The sequence below is a fragment of the Haliotis rufescens genome, unplaced genomic scaffold (genome assembly GCF_023055435.1).
Source record: "Haliotis rufescens isolate VD_foot unplaced genomic scaffold, xgHalRufe1.0.p SCAF_75, whole genome shotgun sequence".
In the NCBI taxonomy this organism is placed as follows: domain Eukaryota; kingdom Metazoa; phylum Mollusca; class Gastropoda; order Lepetellida; family Haliotidae; genus Haliotis; species Haliotis rufescens.
In genome coordinates, this window is record NW_025964367.1 from 70,873 (window position 1) to 92,560 (window position 21,688).

Genomic DNA, 21,688 nt, shown 5'->3' on the forward strand with positions numbered 1-21,688 from the left:
GGTAGCATCGCCAATGCTGTCCAAAAAACATTTTGTCTGTACAAATAATTTGTCTAGAGCTACATATTGCATATTTAATGTAGATGCAATTCCGAACTCGGCACAGTTGCTTTCCAGTACCCGGATCCAGAGAAAGTCTACCAATCTTGAGTGGTTCATGGCTGTTGGCCTGTACACATTGGTTTGTTAACTCTTAAAAGGTATCGATGCGACGATGACAGAATTAGGATTTGAAATCTGGCTTTATTGTTTCCACATTACTCTAAATGATCATAAATAGTATTTTGTAAATTATTCGTGAAAATGTAAATGCGAGCCTCGTCCAATCTAAATTCGTTAATCGCTTAAAATATAAATGATATAATTAGTTAATAGACGATTTAACGGGTATACCTCTTTCCGTCCCCATAACTCATTCCTGAGAACGAACTGAGTTTCTTACGTCAACATGTCTTTCAGTTTGGAATGAGGATTGTTTGTATTTAGAAAATATCTTTTATTAAGTGAAATATCATTCTCATTTTCTGTTGTAAAGATACTGATGTCGAAGTTTTGTTTATATTATCCCAGTATACAGTAAGGTATATATTTTAAGTAACGTGAAAGAAATAGTAAACATTACATAGCTGCTGGCCTAATTGTGCTTATTTTACTGCATGTATGGCATGCTAATTGCCGCCATTTTTATTACATCCGTTCAAAATGGAGGGCGTAATTCAAACCTGCTGTTCAGTGGTACCACACCGTGGTACAGGGTTAGAAACAAACCGAGGGGCCTATTTTGTGTGGTGAACGGACCCTGTAAAACCAAGCAGCCATAACACTGACCTTTGCAGTTGAAAGGCCGTTGCACTTATACTATGCTCTAAACGATATTTTCCTTTGATTGATGAAGCCGAAAATTGGCATTAAGCTTTCTTGTTATTGAGACATCTTATCTTGTTCAAATCAATGTAATTTTATCGTTAGTTTTTAAGCAAAATATTTAAAGAAAATGAAAATCTTATTCTTAAGAACCATAAAACAGAAATTCTAATCCGTGTGAATGTCATGACCAAAAGAAGATCCAAATATGTTCAAGACGTCACTCTTTGCACTCAACGTCGTTGTCGTAAACGATGTTGAAAAATAGTTTTTATTTTTTTTTCCTTAAATCTTTTCCACCAGTTTCTTTAACTCACAACATAAATAAATGTTTGTACCAAAATAAGGTTTAAGTGTCTATTTCTTCGTCTGTCAGGTGAACTACAGAACCTTGGGGCTTTATTTATATTCATGAGCAGACAACTCATTTTTTTAATTACGGTCTATAAACACCCGAATCACTGCCTGTCACGTGTCAGGTTTATGTGACAGAATAACATTTCTAGAAACATTCAATGTTTCGTTTATGGATTCGAACACTGAAGAGGAATTGTTAACATCCTTGAGGCAAATTATGCAGAGAGCAACGATTTGCTATGAATAACAATTTAAAGCAAAACATGGACTGTTAGGTGTTGAAGGTACCCATGAATTCGAAACATGTCAGTTGGAATGCACACTGTCTAGGTTCGATTCCGGCCGCGTCATACCAAAAGCCGTTTTAAGATGGTACTTGCTGTTACCCTGTTTATCTTTCAGCATTAGGGGGCTAAAACAAGGTCTGGTCGGCTCGGAGTCAGTATACTGTGTCTGAGTGGGGTCTTCATGTTAAACTGCGGCATGGTATCTCAGTGGGCTAGCACTATCAATTAGCATCAGTCCGGACTAGTACACTAGTACAAGCAACCACACACACACAGACACACACAGACACACAGACACACACAGACACACAGACACACAGACACAAACACACGTGTTGCTATATAAGAGCAATAATCTTGGACGCGACATTAAACCCAATTTGCAAATATTGAATATCTGTTTATCTGTAAGTGATAACGACCAGTGAATATTTCCAAAAATCAGTTTATTCGCCATATGTGCGAACATTGAGTAAACTCACTACTTCAGCAGGTGGCGTAACCATGGCGCCACAGTCGTCGTAGCACAGACGATGCCTGTTGCAGAAGAAAGGAGAAGAATTATTACTGCCCTGTGTGTACAAGTTAAACTATAACACATACATGTAGACTATCATCTTCCCGAGGCAAGGGAGTTAACTGACTTTAAAAGTCTAGTTTCCACTCTTGTCGAACTAGGCTGGAATTCCTATGCTCGGTTGTAGCGACACCAGTGGCTATTACGAGTTATGTCCCTTCTATGCATCTCCTATGGACCAGTCAGATTCCACCTCTCGTATCACTTGCATTTGTTTCAAACAAAACGGCGGTGCTCATGCTTTGCAAATTCTGCAATCGACCGAAATCTTCACGACAGTTTTACGAACAGGATTTCGATTTCGTTGCGCGATTTTGAGTCCAGCCGAAATGTAACTCCATAATACCAGCCTAGTTCGGCAAGGGTGGAAACCGGACTTTTATAGTCAGTTAACACCCTTGCCTCGGGAAGATGGTAGACTATCGTCTATACCAAAGCGAACTGAGAAACAAGCCTACATTCGTCTGTTCAAGAAGCATATACTCTATATCATTGCCATGGGACACGGGGTTAACATGGGCGGGTTTCAGCAATATTCCATCAATATGACGGCACCACGTAAATAATCGCGTCCAGTGATTGATATTAAGAGCAACAGCCCAGGCCGTCGGGGTGCGATGACACCCAATCAACCAAGTCACCGCGCAGGACGGAGTGGCTCGTGGGATCGTTTGTCAGCACTATATCCGAAGTCGTGGGTTTCACGAAAGTCGTAAACGTCTGAGACCTGCATCACTTCCGGATTTCTTCCAACAGACCGCCTCCGTGGTCGAGTTGTAGAGCGTCCGCCCGGAGAGATCCATGACCGCGTCATACCAAAAGACGTTAAAATATGGCACTTGTTGTTACCCTGTCCGGCGCTCGGCATTAAGGGGCTAAAACAAGGACTGGTCGGCTCGGAGTCAGTATACAGTTTCTGAGTGGGGTATTCATGTTAAACTGCGGCATGGTATCTCAGCAATCTCATTAAAATCAAATCTTAGTTCTCGCTACCGCTAAACAACGATCTGAGGACATCCCATTACGTGTCACGTCAAACCGACCTTGCGCGAACTTTTACCGACCAATAGAATGACCAATCAGAAGGCAGCTTTCTCGTGTTTTACGGCACTAATTTCAAATTGGCGACTACGCTTCGCAACATCTTTTGACAAATTCTCGATTACAAATTTGAAACCTGAACAAAAGAACATTCTGGAATGGCTAATAGAATGTCTAGATTGTATGGATTTAGTCATTAAACCCGTAACTATCGTTCGGAGTTAAAGTTTTCGAGGTTGCATGATTAGACATCACATTCCGACTGTCACTTTCACAATCTGGTAAGCGATGCTCTGATTGGTCGGATGAAAGGTCGTTCAGACGTGAACCCTCATGGGATGTCCTCAGATCTTTGTTTAGCGGTAGCGAGAACTGAGGTCTGATTTTAATGAGATTGGGTATCTCTGTGGGCTAGCACTATAAATCGGCATCAGTCCGGACTAGTACAAGCAGCCACACACACACACACACACGTGCATGCACGTCGCTATTAAAGTGCAATAATCTCGGACGTGACGTTAAACCCCATTTTACCTCACCTCACCTTTCTTCCCACAAGAAACATACACGCCGTGATATAACTGGAATACTGTTCAAACCGGCGTTAAACCCAACTCACACATTCACTCACTCGCGACAATGCTCCTTGTGACCCACCTGGATGCGATATGTTACCGCGTGCCGCCTGCTGGCCATATGCCCACTTGCAATCAGGGTCGCCGAGTTCGACACCGTTGGTCATTCCGTCGAGGTCAGAATCCTTCATACAAAGACCTCTTGTCCACATAAACCCTTCCTGTTTGAAATGCTGAAACAATGCAATACAAATATGTATTCAAAAACTTTACAAAAGTCGCGTGTCTCCTGATTGCCACAGATAGGAGTGAGTGAGTATGGTTTTACGCCGCTTTGAGCAATATTCCAGCAATATCAGGGCGGGGGACACCAGAAATGGGCTTCACACATTGTACCCATGTCGGGAATCGAACCCGGGTCATCGGCGTGACGAGCGAACGCTTAAACCACTAGGCTACCCCACCGCCCCCCACAGATAGGAAGACATGAGTCATTGGAGTGTTTCAGGGGACCGAATTTAGAGGCGGGTGTGAGAATGTTGATTGTATACCACATGCTACATCATTTAGAACATTGAGGGATAGTGTGTGGGTCAGCAGCACCAATGCTTGATGGTATGAACAACGCCCACTATGACGGATCATTGTCACGCACAATCCGCAGCATCATGTTTGTCGGTAACGACCTCTTCTTACCTCGAATCTCAATGATCAGTGGCGCCATGGACGACGGACCCGTGAAGATCCGGGTTAGAACTGATCTTCAGCAACCCATGCTTGCCGCAAAAGGCGACTATGCTTGTTGTAAGAGGCGACTAACGGGATCGGGCGATCAGGCTCGCTGAACTATATTTGTCTGTTTGTTTGTTGTTTAACGCCGCACTCAGCAATATTCCAGCTATATGACGGTGGCCTGAAAATAATCTGGACCAGACAATCCATTGATTGACATCATGAGCAGCGATCCACGCAGTTGGGATTCGATGACATGCATCAACCAAGTCAGCAAGCCTGAACACCCGATCCCGTTTGTCGCCTTTTACGACAAGCTTAGTCCATAGTCGCCTTTTACAGCAAGCATGGGTTGCTGAAGACCTATTCTAACCCGGATCTTCACGGGTCGCTCGCAGAATAAGTTGATGTGTGTCAACGTATCTCAATTGCGTAGACCGATGCTCAGGAGGTCAATCACTGGACTGTTTGCTTCATATTAACCACGATGATACAATGTCCTTCTATGGATACACGTAATCACCATGGTAACAAACAAACAAACAAACAAACAAACAAACAAACCCCAGGGTCGTATCTCAAAGTCACGTGATTACATACAATGAGTTTCACTATTGATGCAGTAGTTATGTATAATGCAAGTCAAACAGCCCCCGTTTTGAACGAGATTATGCATATGGGTTGATTTCGTCTTCAATCAATAGCAACATTGTTGTAGAGTTGTTTGCGCTTGTCCAACCATTAAGTTTTTACAAAGCCCCAATGATGCAACCACAAGGAAAGCAGCATCTGCATCCACGTCATCACTCTCTTGGGGCGAAAAATCAATAATGTTTAACGTCTAAATGTTTGCCATCTCTGTTTTCTAACTATTTTGTAATTAAAACCGCTTTTCAAACTTAGAAAGTTTAGGATATATCATATTTATTAAATCCCAAATTGTGTAATATTGTTGAGGTGTACGCAAGACCAGCACAGATCACCTTAATAACCGGTTCGACTTGCTGCGAGCTGTGAAACCCGTTTTTGTTGTTCCCATGGCAACAATATTGACAAACGGAAGCCTATATCACAGTACATACCGACCAATCAGATGGCCGCCTATTATGTCAGAGGCCATGTACTGAAATATGATCTTTGATAGAACCAACCAGAACCGAATAGTGAAAAACGTCTCCAAGAAGGTTTGATTGCTGGGAGGTGCTTTGTCTAGCGTCGTTCTACGTTAAGCGAGGGAATGCATTCATTTACGTGCCTAACAGTTAGACCAGAGCGTTGCCTGTAGGTTTAGGCGCTGGCTCGTCACACTACAGAGCTTTGAATCCATATCATCCGCAGAAAGAGGCGCTAATCTACTTACACCACGTGGGCTACGAACACGGTGCACTTTAGACCATGATATAAACTTCAGCTTGCTCCACTAACATCTGAGCCGAATCGCCCAATATGGAAATATATAAAAGGTCATTTTCAGTATGCTCCTCTACAATAATATATACTAAATCATATTCCACATTCATATCGTCATACGTTTTAGAGTTAACCGAAAGCATTACCGCAGTAAATAGGGTTTTACAAAATTGTGGACTGTTCTGCCCAGTTCTGGTCACTGCACGTGTGCACACACAGGGTAGTAACAATGAAAAATAACCCGCTGAAACAATGGACATAACGCAGGTGATATACGTGGACATCACAACCAATATACACACCCTCGTGTGTGACATATTTTCAAAATGTTTGTTTGTTTGTTTGTTTATAGCGGAACTCGGCAGTACTCAAGCTATTAGACGGCTTTCTTTAAATAATCGAGTTTGGACCAGACAATCCAGTGACTGACCTATGCAATTGGGATACGATGACATGCATCAACCAAGTCAGCGAGCCTGGCCACCTGATGCCGTCAGTCCCTCTCTTACGACAAACAGACCGCCTCCGTGGTCTAATGGTAGAGCGTCCGGGGTTCTATCCCCGGCCGCGTCATACCAAAAAGACGTTAAAAGATGGTACTTGTTGTTACCCTGTCTGGCGCTCGGCATTAAGGGGCTTAAACAAGGACTGGTCGGCTCGGAGTCAGTATACTGTGTCTGAGTGGGGTATTCATGTTAAACTGAAGCATGGTATCTCAGTGAGCTAGCACTATAAATCGGCATCAGTCCGGACTAGTTCATGCACGTCGCTATATAAGTGCAATAATATTGGACGCGACGTTAAACCCCATTTCACCTCACCTTACGACAAACATGGGTTGCTGAAGACCAGTTATAACCCTCATCTTCTCAGGTCCGTCGTTCGGGTCCCTGCACATGTCAAAAGTACACAAGTGTTTCACTGCCATCTGTGACATGAAACTTACGTTTTAGCAGGTGTTACTATTTATTTTATTTTATCCTCAAAATCAATGCGTGGTCGTCATTGTTATTACGCCAATTTGACCAATATTACAGTCATATCACGACGTGTCACCTGAATGTGGGAGGAAAAGAACGCAGGTCTTAGACGTTTTATTACTTAATTGGTGCTGCGAAAAAAAGATTCTAAATTGGGTATATCTAGGATTCGAACTTCCAGTTACCAGATCTTCGCGCGGCCAAGGGACACAACTCCTCGCACTGAGACATGGCGCCTACTGGGTCACAAGCCTTGAACAAGAGCAGCGTGTAGGCAAGTATTTTGAGTTTGGATTAACTTAATCTCAGCTTTATACCCACGGGCACGGGTATGGCTGTGACAAGCCTGGAGTGAGTGAGTATTGTTTTACGCCGCTTTTAGCAATATTCCAGCAATATCATGGCGGGGAACATCGGGAATGGGCGACAAGCCTAGAAACATTAGCAGGCGAATCTGGGATTCGAACTACAATCATAGGCCAGCGGGCTTGACTGGGCACCAATATTATGAGAGAATATTCCCTGTATCACATGAAACGACTTAAAAAGAGTGATTGAGTTTGGTTTGACACCGCTTTTAGCAATATTCCAGAAATATCACGGCGGGGAACACCAGAAATGGGTTTCACACATTGTACCAATGTCAGGAATCGAACACGGGTATTCGGCGTGACGAGCGAACGCTTAAACCACTAGGCTACCCGACCGCCCCGACTAAAAAAGAATGATGCGCACAGTTAAACGGAAATATTAACTCTTCTAATATAAAAAAAAATAGAGGATACTTCATGTCAAAAGCCTGCCCGTGTGTCCAATACAAGGTGACACCCCACCTATCACAACGTCTTATGTCACGAACAACATGTCTTACCCACCTCTCCAAAGGGATTCAAGGCATGTTTACCGCCCCAGGTGTTGCTGTGCCCCACCGTTGCCCAGCCACGCCCCGGATCGCAGGGGTCAGGTACTAAGCGACCGTTGGGGATCCGGTTCAGGAACTCGGGTATAGCCAGGACGCCCACAGCACCCAAACATAACACACAGGGCAGGAACATTATCAAGCTCGACAGGTCAGACGTAACACTTCCTGTCCAAGTCAGCAAGGGCGTGGCTTGCACGAGGACCATATATGTGCCATAAGGTGTCACAAAGTCCCCTGAGGCGTTAAACTGTGACTGCACCTATTTTCGCTTGAGGGGCTCGTTGTACTGGATGCTTTATGAGTGTATTAAGTTGTGTTTTAATTTAACCTGGGGTTCAGTCAGTATACTTCCCGGTGCCTTCCCTAATCCCCATGATTGTTTAAAACACTGAGGCCAGAGACGTGTATGTGCATCCATGATGAAACTGGAAATAATTATGATAAAACTAAACAAAGACTCTCTACATATTATACAACCCTATAAAGTTAAATGTTCTCATACACGGTTTTTTCTATATCTGAAAATGTATACTGATATTTAGATTGGATCAGTAGAAAACAGGACGAGAACGAACGATAACAAGTTGAGACTGGTATCTCGCACTCATAACTTGTCGTTATTAGTCCTACTTTTGAGAGGAATATTTATTTTTATGCTCGTCTTGTCCTTGACTGTATTATGACAATAACGTTATCACATTTTATATTCTTTTTTATATCTATCTATCATCCATCCATCATCTCTCTCTCTCTCTCTCTCTCTCTCTCTCTCTCTCTCTCTCTCTCTCTCTCTCTCTCTCTCTCTCTTCAGTAATCGCCCCACCCCCACCCCTCCCCCACGTTCCGGGTAAGACTCGATCTTCAGCAACAAATGCTTGTCGCAAGAGGCTTCTAACGGGATATGGTGGTCAGGCACGCTGGCTGGATTCATGACACCGTATCCTAATTGTGTAAATCTGTGTTCATGATGTCAAACACAGCCCTCCTTTATATAGTCGAAACATTGGCGTTAACCAACCAAACAAACAGTAAATGTCCGGAGAGAGGTGTGTTTTTTAGAAACATGCTCTTCTCACTTACTGTGATATTTTTTTATCAATGCTTTGTTGCACACTGACTAAGATTTGTTTGTCTGTTCGTTTGTTGAATAACGCCGTACTCAACAATATTCAGGCTATAATGACGGCGGTCTGTAAATAATCGACAATCCAGTGATTGATATCATGAGCATCGATCTCCGCAATTGGGATACCATGACATGCATCCACAAAGTCAGTGTGCCTGGCCACCCGATCGCGACTGTTGCCTTTTACCATAAGCATGGCTTGCTGAGAGCTATTCTAACCCGGACTAAAACAATTTAGTTTGGCTTAAACGCCCTGGATACCGGAAGAACACTTAATGTTACTTAACTCCAACAGTATACATGTTGAATAAGAGTACCCACACAAATACACTGTACAGTGTTTCATTCAGCGCGAGGGGCGGTCGAGCAGCCTAGTGGTTAAAGCGTTCGCTCGTCACGCCGAAGACCCGGGTTCGATTCCCCACATGGGTACAATGTGTGAAGCCCATTTCTGGTGTCCCCCGCCGTGATATTGCTGAAAAAATTGCTAAAAGCGGCGTAAAACCATACTCACTCACTTATTCCCCCATTCAGCGTGACATTCTCAGTTCTGTGGTTCGGTTCACTTTAGGCAAACCAAAATTGACTTTGACAAATGTGGTATATCGTAAATATCTCGTTCGTGAAATCTAGAAATTATCGGATAATTACTTCGAGAAGTAATAAATGTACTAATTTTGCGCTTGTTTTAATAGCTGCTAATCAAACCATCAACGGAGAGGGTATGTGGAAGGTTCACTTACCCTTAGTCCGTGATAAAGGGAAACGAAATTGGTGGACAGCATTCTGTGCGGCAAGTGTAATCATCACGAAAAAATAACGTTTTGTCTGTAACCCTAGCTCCACATACCATCTGCCGTTTCGAAGAATCCTTTCTTTTCCAACCTCGCTCCTCCAGCTTTTTTCAGATTGACGAACAAATTTTCACTTTCACGAAGGAGCGATCGAGCAGATCGAAGTTAGACAGAAGGACGAAACAGAACGCTATTTGTAGGACACCATGGCTGTAGCAACACAAGACCCGAGACGAGAGGGTAGTTACGATATGCATCTATTAAAACAAGCGCCCAAATAGTGTGTTTAGTTAATACACTGCTCAACTTTGAATTATTGATATCAATCAGAAATCAAGCCTTGCTGATGTTATAGGTTCTGGCACATATTTCCACTTGCTATGAAACAATAGTAATATCTATTGAAACTAAACATTAACTTTTCAATTCAAGTCACCATTTCAAGGATGTCAGTTCTCCTTCGCTCTCACTGTGCAGAGTTGCGCCCCTTGGGCACGCCTGAAACCTGTGATTGTGGGTTCGAATCCGTGGCCACTATGATTATGTTTTGAGGTTTGTCAGCATACCTGTGCTCGATGGTTTCAACAAATGAGTGAGTACGGTTTTACGCCGTTTTGAGCAATCTTCCAGCAATAGCACGGCGGGGAACACCAGAAATAGGCTTCACACATTGTACCCATGTCGGGAATCGAACCCGGGTCTTCGGCGTGGCGAGCGAACGCTTTAACCACTAGGCTACCCGACCGCCCTTGGGTTTCACCAAATCGGTAAACGTTTAAGACTGCATCACTTCGGGTTTTAATGCTCCCTTAAGCTGACACCGTGATATACCCGGAATACTGTTGGAAGCTCCGTAAGACCAACCTCCTTACACAAGAGGTAATGTTTTTGCTTAGTCATCGTAATTCAGTTACTGATAACGGACAGACGGACATTCCCACATAACAACTAGGTCTTTCCGAAACCACAGAGGCCATCATGGTTCCTTACATCTGTCTGCTAATGCTTCCCGTCGTCATGGCGATGGAGCAAGACCAAGCCAACATCCCCCACGGGTACCAGGTGCCCAATCCCTGCTACCCCACCGTGCACTGGGCGGCGGTAGGTCACACACATCAGTTTTCAGGGTCAAAGGATGACCTCAACCAGTTCGGCAAGGTAAGATAACGCTGTGAGTTGACGAAGTGACACTTGTGGTACAATTATGATTGTTTCATTTGAAATATAGGTGTGGTGAAACCACCAGAGGTACCAACCGCATAATTATGGAATTATTGTTTGAAACAGATTATTGTTTCAGTGCTTGAAAACATATTTGAATTCTCTGATAGGAGACGCCAAACTATTGTATTTTGCAAAAAACACACAGCAAATACAGTGAAAGTTTTCTTTTGCTGGTTTGTTTGACTGGTCCAGCTACTTGACGGCCGTCTGTAGATAATAGAGTCTGGTCCAGACAATCCAGTGATTGATATTATGAGCATCAATCTTTGTTTATTTGTATGTTTGTTTGCTGTACAACATCACACTCAGCAACATTCAAGCCATGTGATGGCGGACTGTCAATAATCGAGCCTGGACCAGACAACCCAATGACTGATATCATGAGCATCGATCCACGCAATTGGGTTACCATGACATGCATCACCCGAGTCAGCGTGGCTGACCACCCGATGCTGTTAGTCGCCTCTTACGCAGGTTGCTAAAGACCTATTCTACCCCGGATGTTCAGGAATACTTTGCTGGAAAAACACGAGGACAAGACAGTTAAGCTTTTTATACAATTACCATGGTGACAATAACCATGGTGACAATTACCACAGAGACAATGAACATGGGGACAATAACCATGGGGACAATTACCATAGCGACAATAACCATAGGGTCAATTACCATGGAGACAATTACCATGGGGACAATTACCATTGAGACAATAACCATAGGGTCAATTACCATGGAGACAATTACCATGGGGACAATTACCATAGAATCAATAACTATGGAGACAATTACCATGGAGACAACAACCATGGGAACATATTCCATGGAGACAATAACCATGGGGACAAATACCATAGAGACAATTAACATGGAGACAATAACCATGGAGACAATAACCATGACGACAAGTACCAGAGAGACAATAACCATGGGGACAACTACCATGGGATCTATAACCATGAGGTCAATAACCATGGGGGCAATTACCATAGAGACAACAACCATTAGGTCAATAACCATGGGGACAATTACCATAGAGACAACAACCTTTAGGTCAATAACCATGGTGACAATTACCATAGAGACAATAACCATAGAGACAATTAAGATGGAGACAACAACCATTAGGTCAATAACCATGGGGACAATTACCATGGAGACAATAGCCATGGGGACAATTACCATGGAGACAATTACCATGGGGACAATAGCCATGGGGACAATTACCATAGAGACAATAGCCATGTGGACAATTACCATGGAGACAATTACCATGGGGACAATCTTCATGGGGACAATTACCATGGGGACAATAACCATAAGGACAATTACCATAGAGACAATAACCATAGAGACAATTACCATGGAGACAATAACCATGGGGACAATTACCATAGAGACAATAACCATTGGAACAATAACCATGGGGACAATAACCATGGGGACAATAACCATAGGGACAATCACCATAGAGACAATAACCATAGGGACAATTACCATAGAGACAATAACCATAGGGACAATTACCATAGAGACAATAACCATGGGGACAATAACCATAGGGACAATTACCATAGAGACAATAACCATAGAGACAATTGCGACAGAGACAATAACCACGGGAACAATTACCACAGAGACAATAACCATGATATTGGTCCCTGATATTCGGATGTGTCGTGGACATGGGTCCCTCCTGTAGGGGATATCCGGATGTGACGCGGACATGGGTCCCTCCTGTAGGGGATATCCGGATGTGTCGTGGACATGGGTCCCTCCTGTAGGGGATATCCGGATGTGACGCGGACATGGGCTCCTCCTGTAGGGGATATCCGGATGTGACGTGGACATAGGTCCTTCCTGTAGGGGATATCCGGATGTGACGCGGACATGGGTCCCTCCTGTAGGGGATATCCGGATGTGACGCGGACATGGGTCTTTCCTGTAGGGGATATCCGGATGTGACGTGGACAAAGGTGCCTCCTGTAGGGGATATCCGGATGTGACGCGGACATGGGTCCCTCCTGTAGGGGATATCCGGATGTGACGCGGACATGGGTTTTTCCTGTAGGGGATATCCGGATGTGACGTGGACATGGGTCCCTCCTGTAGGGGATATCCGGATGTGACGCGGACATGGGTCCCTCCTGTAGGGGATATCCGGATGTGACGCGGACATGGGTCCCTCCTGTAGGGGATATCCGGATGTGTCGTGGACATGGGTCCCTCCTGTAGGGGATATCCGGATGTGACGCGGACATGGGCTCCTCCTGTAGGGGATATCCGGATGTGACGTGGACATAGGTCCTTCCTGTAGGGGATATCCGGATGTGACGCGGACATGGGTCCCTCCTGTAGGGGATATCCGGATGTGACGCGGACATGGGTCTTTCCTGTAGGGGATATCCGGATGTGACGTGGACAAAGGTGCCTCCTGTAGGGGATATCCGGATGTGACGCGGACATGGGTCCCTCCTGTAGGGGATATCCGGATGTGACGCGGACATGGGTCCCTCCTGTAGGGGATATCCGGATGTGACGTGGACATGGGTCCCTCCTGTAGGGGATATCCGGATGTGACGCGGACATGGGTCCCTCCTGTAGGGGATATCCGGATGTGACGCGGACATGGGTCTTTCCTGTAGGGGATATCCGGATGTGACGTGGACAAAGGTGCCTCCTGTAGGGGATATCCGAATGTGACGCGGACATGGGTCTATCCTGTAGGGGATATCCGGATGTGACGTGGACAAAGGTGCCTCCTGTAGGGGATATCCGGATGTGTCGTGGACATGGGCTCCTCCTGTAGGGGATATCCGGATGTGACGTGGACAAAGGTGCCTCCTGTAGGGGATATCCGGGTGTGACGTGGACATGGGTCCCTCCTGTAGGGGATATCCGGATGTGACGCGGATATGGGTCCCTCCTGTAGGGGATATCCGGATGTGACGTGGACATGGGTCCCTCCTGTAGGGGATATCCGGATGTGACGTGGACATGGGTCCCTCCTGTAGGGGATATCCGGATGTGACGCGGACATGGGTCCCTCCTGTAGGGGATATCCGGATGTGACGCGGACATGGGTCTTTCCTGTAGGGGATATCCGGATGTGACGTGGACAAAGGTGCCTCCTGTAGGGGATATCCGGATGTGACGCGGACATGGGTCCCTCCTGTAGGGGATATCCGGATGTGACGCGGACATGGGTCCCTCCTGTAGGGGATATCCGGATGTGACGTGGACATGGGTCCCTCCTGTAGGGGATATCCGGATGTGACGTGGACATAGGTCCTTCCTGTAGGGGATATCCGGATGTGACGCGGACATGGGTCCCTCCTGTAGGGGATATCCGGATGTGACGTGGACATAGGTCCTTCCTGTAGGGGATATCCGGATGTGACGCGGACATGGGTCCCTCCTGTAGGGGATATCCGGATGTGACGCGGACATGGGTCTTTCCTGTAGGGGATATCCGGATGTGACGTGGACAAAGGTGCCTCCTGTAGGGGATATCCGGATGTGACGCGGACATGGGTCTATCCTGTAGGGGATATCCGGATGTGACGTGGACAAAGGTGCCTCCTGTAGGGGATATCCGGATGTGTCGTGGACATGGGCTCCTCCTGTAGGGGATATCCGGATGTGACGTGGACAAAGGTGCCTCCTGTAGGGGATATCCGGGTGTGACGTGGACATGGGTCCCTCCTGTAGGGGATATCCGGATGTGACGTGGACATGGGTCCCTCCTGTAGGGGATATCCGGATGTGACGTGGACAAAGGTGCCTCCTGTAGGGGATATCCGGATGTGACGCGGACATGGGTCTATCCTGTAGGGGATATCCGGATGTGACGCGGACATGGGTCCCTCCTGTAGGGGATATCCGGATGTGACGCGGACATGGGTCTTTCCTGTAGGGGATATCCGGATGTGACGTGGACAAAGGTGCCTCCTGTAGGGGATATCCGGATGTGATGCGGACATGGGTCCCTCCTGTAGGGGATATCCGGATGTGACGCGGACATGGGTCCCTCCTGTAGGGGATATCCGGATGTGACGTGGACATGGGTCCCTCCTGTAGGGGATATCCGGATGTGACGCGGACATGGGTCCCTCCTGTAGGGGATATCCGGATGTGACGCGGACATGGGTCTTTCCTGTAGGGGATATCCGGATGTGACGTGGACAAAGGTGCCTCCTGTAGGGGATATCCGGATGTGACGCGGACATGGGTCTATCCTGTAGGGGATATCCGGATGTGACGTGGACAAAGGTGCCTCCTGTAGGGGATATCCGGATGTGACGTGGACAAAGGTGCCTCCTGTAGGGGATATCCGGATTTGACGCGGACATGGGTCCCTCCTGTAGGGGATATCCGGATGTGACGCGGACATGGGTCCCTCCTGTAGGGGATATCCGGATGTGACGCGGACATGGGTCTTTCCTGTAGGGGATATCCGGATGTGACGCGGACATGGGTCCCTCCTGTAGGGGATATCCGGATGTGACGCGGACATGGGTCTTTCCTGTAGGGGATATCCGGATGTGACGTGGACAAAGGTGCCTCCTGTAGGGGATATCCGGATGTGACGCGGACATGGGTCCCTCCTGTAGGGGATATCCGGATGTGACGCGGACATGGGTCTTTCCTGTAGGGGATATCCGGATGTGACGTGGACAAAGGTGCCTCCTGTAGGGGATATCCGGATGTGACGCGGACATGGGTCCCTCCTGTAGGGGATATCCGGATGTGACGCGGACATGGGTTTTTCCTGTAGGGGATATCCGGATGTGACGTGGACAAAGGTGCCTCCTGTAGGGGATATCCGGATGTGACGCGGACATGGGTCCCTCCTGTAGGGGATATCCGGATGTGACGCGGACATGGGTCTTTCCTGTAGGGGATATCCGGATGTGACGTGGACAAAGGTGCCTCCTGTGGGGGATATCCGGATGTGACGTGGACATAGGTGCCTCCTGTAGTTGATATCCGGGTGTAACGCGGATATGGTCGCCTCCTGTAGGGGATATCCGGATGTGATTTGGACATGGGTCCCTCCTGTAGGGGTTGGGTTGCTGTTGCAGGACTTCATGGCGGCCGGCTTCCAATGGACAGCTGACCTCTGCATGAAGGATTCGGACGGAGACGGCTGGACAAACGGACATGAACTTGGCGACTCACGCTGCGTGTGGAAGAGGGGTTCGCCAGAGGAAGAAACAATCAGAAGTCACCCAGGTAGAACTACTCGCTCTGTCTTTCTCTCTCTATCCTTTCTCTCTCCAAGTCTCTTTCTCGCATTTGTTTCTCTCGTTTCACTCTCCCCATCTCTCTACCTCTTTGTCTGTCTCTCTCTCTAAACCCCTCGCTCTCATCCAAACAACGACCACCTGTTATTTTAAAACACCGAATCATTCTCCCGCCCACTCACTGACCGACTCATTCTCCCGCCCACTCCCTGACCGACTCATTCTCCCGCCCACCTACTGACCGACTCATTCTCCCGCCCACTCACTGACCGACTCATTCTCCCGCCCACTCACTGACCGACTCATTCTCCCGCCCACTCACTGACCGACTCATTCTCCCGCCCACTCACTGACCGACTCATTCTCCCGCCCACTCACTGACCGACTCATTCTCCCGCCCACTCACTGACCGACTCATTCTCCCGCCCACTCACTGACAGACTCATTCTCCCGCCCACTCACTGACCGACTCATTCTCCCGCCCACTCACTGACCGACTCATTCTCCCGCCCACTCACTGACAGACTCATTCTCCCGCCCACTCACTGACCGACTCATTCTCCCGCCCACTCACTGACAGACTCATTCTCCCGCCCACTCACTGACCGACTCATTCTCCCGCCCACTCACTGACAGACTCATTCTCCCGCCCACTCACTGACCGACTCATTCTCCCGCCCACTCACTGACCGACTCATTCTCCCGCCCACCTACTGACCGACTCATTCTCCCGCCCACCTACTGACCGACTCATTCTCCCGCCCACTCACTGACAGACTCATTCTCCCGCCCACTCACTGACCGACTCATTCTCCCGCCCACTCACTGACCGACTCATTCTCCCGCCCACTCACTGACCGACTCATTCTCCCGCCCACTCACTGACCGACTCATTCTCCCGGCCACTCACTGACCGACTCATTCTCCCGCCCACCTACTGACCGACTCATTCTCCCGCCCATTCACTGACCGACTCATTCTCCCGCCCACTCACTGACCGACTCATTCTCCCGCCCACTCCCTGACTGACTCATTCTCCCGCGCACCTAATGACCGACTCATTCTCCCGCCCACTCACTGACAGACTCATTCTCCCGCCCATTCACTGACCGACTCATTCTCCCGCCCACTCACTGACCGACTCATTCTCCCGCCCACTCACTGACCGACTCATTCTCCCGCCCACTCACTGACAGACTCATTCTCCCGCCCACTCACTGACAGACTCATTCTCCCGCCCACTCACTGACCGACTCATTCTCCCGCCCACTCACTGACGGACTCATTCTCCCGCCCACTCCCTGACCGACTCATTCTCCCGCCCACCTACTGACCGACTCATTCTCCCGCCCACTCACTGACCGACTCATTCACCCGCCCATCTACTGACAGACTCATTCTCCCGCCCAGTCCCTGACCGACTCATTCTCCCGCCCACCTACTGACCGACTCATTCTCCCGCCCACTCACTGACCGACTCATTCTCCCGCCCACTCACTGACCGACTCATTCTCCAGCCCACCTACTGACCGACTCATTCTCCCGCCCACTCACTGACCGACTCATTCTCCCGCCAAGTCTCTCACCGACTCATTCTCCCGCCCATTCACTGACAGACTCATTCTCCCGCCCACTCACTGACCGACTCATTCTCCCGCCCACTCAATGACCGACTCATTCACCCGCCCATCTACTGACCGACTCATTCTCCCGCCCACTCCCTGACCGACTCATTCTCCCGCCCACCTAATGACCGACTCATTCTCCCGCCCACTCACTGACCGACTCATTCTCCCGCCCACTCACTGACCGACTCATTCTCCCGCCCACCTACTGACCGACTCATTCTCCCGCCCACTCACTGACCGACTCATTCTCCCGCCCACTCACTGACCGACTCATTCTCCCGCCCACTCACTGACCGACTCATTCTCCCGCTCACTCACTGACCGACTCATTCTCCCGCCCACTCACTGACCGACTCATTCTCCCGCCCACTCACTGACCGACTCATTCTCCCGCCCACTCACTGACAGACTCATTCTCCCGCCCACTCACTGACCGACTCATTCTCCCGCCCACTCACTGACCGACTCATTCTCCCGCCCACTCACTGACCGACTCATTCTCCCGCCCACCTACTGACCGACTCATTCTCCCGCCCGCTCACTGACCGACTCATTCTCCCGCCCACTCACTGACCGACTCATTCTCCCGCCCACTCACTGACCGACTCATTCTCCCGCCCACTCACTGACCGACTCATTCTCCCGCCCACCTACTGACCGACTCATTCACCCGCCCACTCACTGACCGACTCATTCTCCCGCCCACTCACTGACCGACTCATTCTCCCGCCCACTCACTGACCGACTCATTCTCCTGCCTACTCACTGACCGACTCATTCTCCCGCCCACTCACTGACCGACTCATTCTCCTGCCTACTCACTGACCGACTCATTCTCCCGCCCACTCACTGACCGGCTCATTCTCCCGCCCACTCACTGACCGACTCATTCTCCCGCCCACTCACTGACCGACTCATTCTCCCGCCCACTCACTCACCCAGTCTCTCCTTGTTTCAGGTATCAATGAACGTACACACACGTGCTAATGAGATGTCCTCCTCTCCCCGACAACAAACAGTGTATCACCAACGGAATTAAAGTCTCATTTCAGAATGTTTTCCTTACATTCACACGAAACGATCACACATCCGATAAACTAAACTTTTAAGTGATGTTACTGTCCAGAAACAGCAGTTCGTCATGCTTACATTGCAAAACAGCAGCCTCACCATCGCAGGTCAACTGACACGACACAAGAAATATATCCTGACAATTAAACAAATATTTTTGGTTCGTTGAATTTGCTCCTCAACTTATGCTGATATTTTCTGCGTCTATTGTATTTGAAAATGTCTTTGTTGATGGCAACACTTTCAAAAGTAGTATCAGATTGTATGCAGGGTAATGCTACCCGCCCACTTTCGCGATGTTGACCGCGATATAGCACGGTGAAACACAATGCCATTTTGAAAGTGGTCAGATATAACAAATTTTATATTTAGGATAACACTTTCTTAGTAAAGTACAGATTCTAGTATTTTTTTGGGGGGGGTTGAGTCCCATTTGGGATTCGAATCAACACTCTCAGATTGAGGCACCTAACCCACTCAAACGGTGTGGAAGTCCCGGATGGTGCTCAACCAAATTTTTTACTAGAATCTGTACTTTACTGAGTTTCTTTGTTTGTTTGTTGTTTAACGCCACACTCACACACAGCATTATTCCAGCCATGTGACGGCGGTGTGTAAATAATCGAGTCTGGACCAGACAATCACAGACAAGTGATTGGCATCATGAGCATCTATCCACGCAAGTGGGATACGATAACATGCATCAACCAAGTCAGCGAGTCTGACCACCCGATCCCGTTGGTCGCCTCTTACGACAAGCATAGTCGTCTTTTATGGCAAGCATGGGTTGCTGAAGACCTATTCTACCCCGGATCTTCACGGGTCACTTTACGAAGGAAGTGTTATCCTAAATATAACATTTGTTAGATATATCACGATGTGTGAATATCGTACTGGTGCATGTGAATGAAGTACGATGTAGTACGACTACATCAAGGGCTTACTTCGAATACAACGAGTTTAGTTCTATGTAAGTGCCATGTCACTAGGAAATATGGCGATGTTAGCACGATATAGACTAGTTTCGTACGTTGAGTACGAGGTAGTTACGAGCCATTAACACGATCTCTACGAGTTCATCTTCTACGAACCGGAACCGGAATAGGACCGAATCTGGGGGCGTATTATTGGTATTCGGAGACGGAAAGAACAGTGCTTTTCGTAGCAACATGGCGCACCAGCAGCTGACTGTTGATTTCCACTACAGACGGTATGTGGTCGGGGTGGTTGCGGAAAACATCTCGGTTGTCCGCAGACGTAAGCGAAGGGAAGAGGAGGGCCGACGCCGCGGTCAAGTCCAGCGCAAGATTTGAGTGAGGACTTGGCTTCTTCGTCGGCCGCAGTACGGCTTCTACGGCATCTTGCTGCAGGAACTGGCACGATAGGACAGGACAGGGTTTCGGAAGTTCCTGCGGGTGGACCCAGCGTTTGTCCTGGAGCTTCTGGATCGGGTCGGTCCAAGAATAGAGAGGCAGATCATCTCCCTCTCAGCCGCTGTCTTGTCCCCAGCCACCTTCCTGGCACTCCCTCTCAGCCGCTGTCTTGTCCCCAGCCTCCTTCCTGACTCTCCTCCTCAGCCGCTGTCTTGTCCCCAGCCACATTCCTGACACTCCCCCTCAACCGCTGTCTTGTCCCCAGCCACCTTCCTGACACTCCCCCTCAACCGCTGTCTTGTCCCCAGCCACCTTCCTGGCACTCCCTCTCAGCCGCTGTCTTGTCCCCAGCCTCCCTCCTGACACTCTCCGTCAACCGCTGTCTTGTCCCCAGCCACCTTCCTGGTACTCCCCCTCAACCGCTGTCTTGTCCCCAGCCACCTTCCTGGCACTCCCTCTCAGCCGCTGTCTTGTCCCCAGCCTCCTTCCTGGCACTCCCTCTCAGCCGCTGTTTTCAAAGACTTTCTTCGAGGTGGCATACTGAAAACCTGAAACTTGCTGCAAAATGATTTTAAACTCTGGAAACGTGACGAACTCCTCTTAAACATGCCGTAAACTGATTGCTGGCTAGGGAGAGAGACCCATATTTATACTCGTGATGATTTTGCGTCATCCGCGCGTCCCCACGTGAACATATAGTAGCGCACTCGTGATCAGCTCGTGTTCAACACGTGATTATCGTAGTAATGCACGTATCCAGCTCGTATGAACATCGTATCACACTCGTGACAAGGACGTGGTTGACACTTCTCCATGAAAAGTAAACGTTTTGAGGGCGTATATATCGTACTCGCACCGTGTCTATCGTGAAAACATCGTGTTCACGTCGTGTCAAAAATACAGCACGAGATCATTACGAGTGTAGTACGATACACACGAGCTGACTACGAACAATACCGAACACAACACGAGTACAACACGTAGCAAGACACGATGTAACATGAGTATTGGACATATTTTGAACATGCCCAAAATATATCCGACACCGTGAACCAACCACGATCTCTCACGATGTATCACGAGGAAATACGGAGCTAAGCACGAGCATATCACGATGTATACCGATCATTCACACGAGTTTAACATCGTGATATATCGTGGCCAACATTGCGGGGTACTGGGTGGGTGGGTAGCATTATTCTCTAAAACAAAAGAATTGAGGGTTTTTTCACCGACATGAATCTTTTGTGGTGTTCTCTGCGAACGTCTGTCACTTTACACACCTATCAGTTTAAGACCAGCTGGAAATTTACCCACACGATTTGACACATGGAAGTAAAGAGGTCAAGTACAAAGTGTGGCGGTCGTTGTCTCCACAACTCAAGTATGGCAAAGACCTGCGTAACAGAATGACTATGGTTTTAATGCCCAATAAAATCGCGGTCACTGCTTAAAGGACCAGTGATCATCCGGGTTAGAATATG

General features: G+C 48.0%; 2 protein-coding genes across 2 annotated transcripts; one reads left to right on the forward strand and one right to left on the reverse strand.

Annotated features, from left to right (window-relative positions):
• Positions 1-1,937: 1,937 nt before the first annotated feature.
• On the reverse strand, positions 1,938-7,929 carry LOC124121175 (temptin-like). Its single transcript, XM_046484160.2, has 3 exons — positions 7,699-7,929; positions 3,784-3,934; positions 1,938-2,045 (listed from the first exon to the last, which is right to left on the reverse strand). The coding sequence occupies exons 1-3, from the start codon at positions 7,876-7,878 to the stop codon at positions 1,990-1,992; spliced, it is 387 nt and encodes a 128-aa protein (XP_046340116.2). The 5' UTR covers positions 7,879-7,929; the 3' UTR covers positions 1,938-1,989.
• Positions 7,930-10,575: 2,646 nt separating this feature from the next.
• On the forward strand, positions 10,576-18,814 carry LOC124121176 (temptin-like). Its single transcript, XM_048388609.1, has 3 exons — positions 10,576-10,823; positions 15,971-16,121; positions 18,719-18,814. Exons 1-3 carry the CDS (start codon positions 10,644-10,646, stop codon positions 18,745-18,747), a joined length of 360 nt encoding a protein of 119 aa, XP_048244566.1. The 5' UTR covers positions 10,576-10,643; the 3' UTR covers positions 18,748-18,814.
• Positions 18,815-21,688: the final 2,874 nt, after the last annotated feature.

Bases quoted from the DNA above. Each gene is read 5' to 3' on its own strand.
- LOC124121175 (XM_046484160.2), bottom strand. From the start codon at position 7,878: ATGTTCCTGCCCTGTGTGTTATGTTTGGGTGCTGTGGGCGTCCTGGCT. The intron at 3,935-7,698 runs GTGGGTAAGACA...GCATTGTTTCAG, and splicing joins CCTTGAATCCCTTTGGAGAG to CATTTCAAACAGGAAGGGTT. The intron at 2,046-3,783 runs GTGGGTCACAAG...CTTCTGCAACAG, and splicing joins CGGTAACATATCGCATCCAG to GCATCGTCTGTGCTACGACG.
- LOC124121176 (XM_048388609.1), top strand. From the start codon at position 10,644: ATGGTTCCTTACATCTGTCTGCTAATGCTTCCCGTCGTCATGGCGATG. The intron at 10,824-15,970 runs GTAAGATAACGC...TTGCTGTTGCAG, and splicing joins ACCTCAACCAGTTCGGCAAG to GACTTCATGGCGGCCGGCTT. The intron at 16,122-18,718 runs GTAGAACTACTC...TCCTTGTTTCAG, and splicing joins AACAATCAGAAGTCACCCAG to GTATCAATGAACGTACACAC.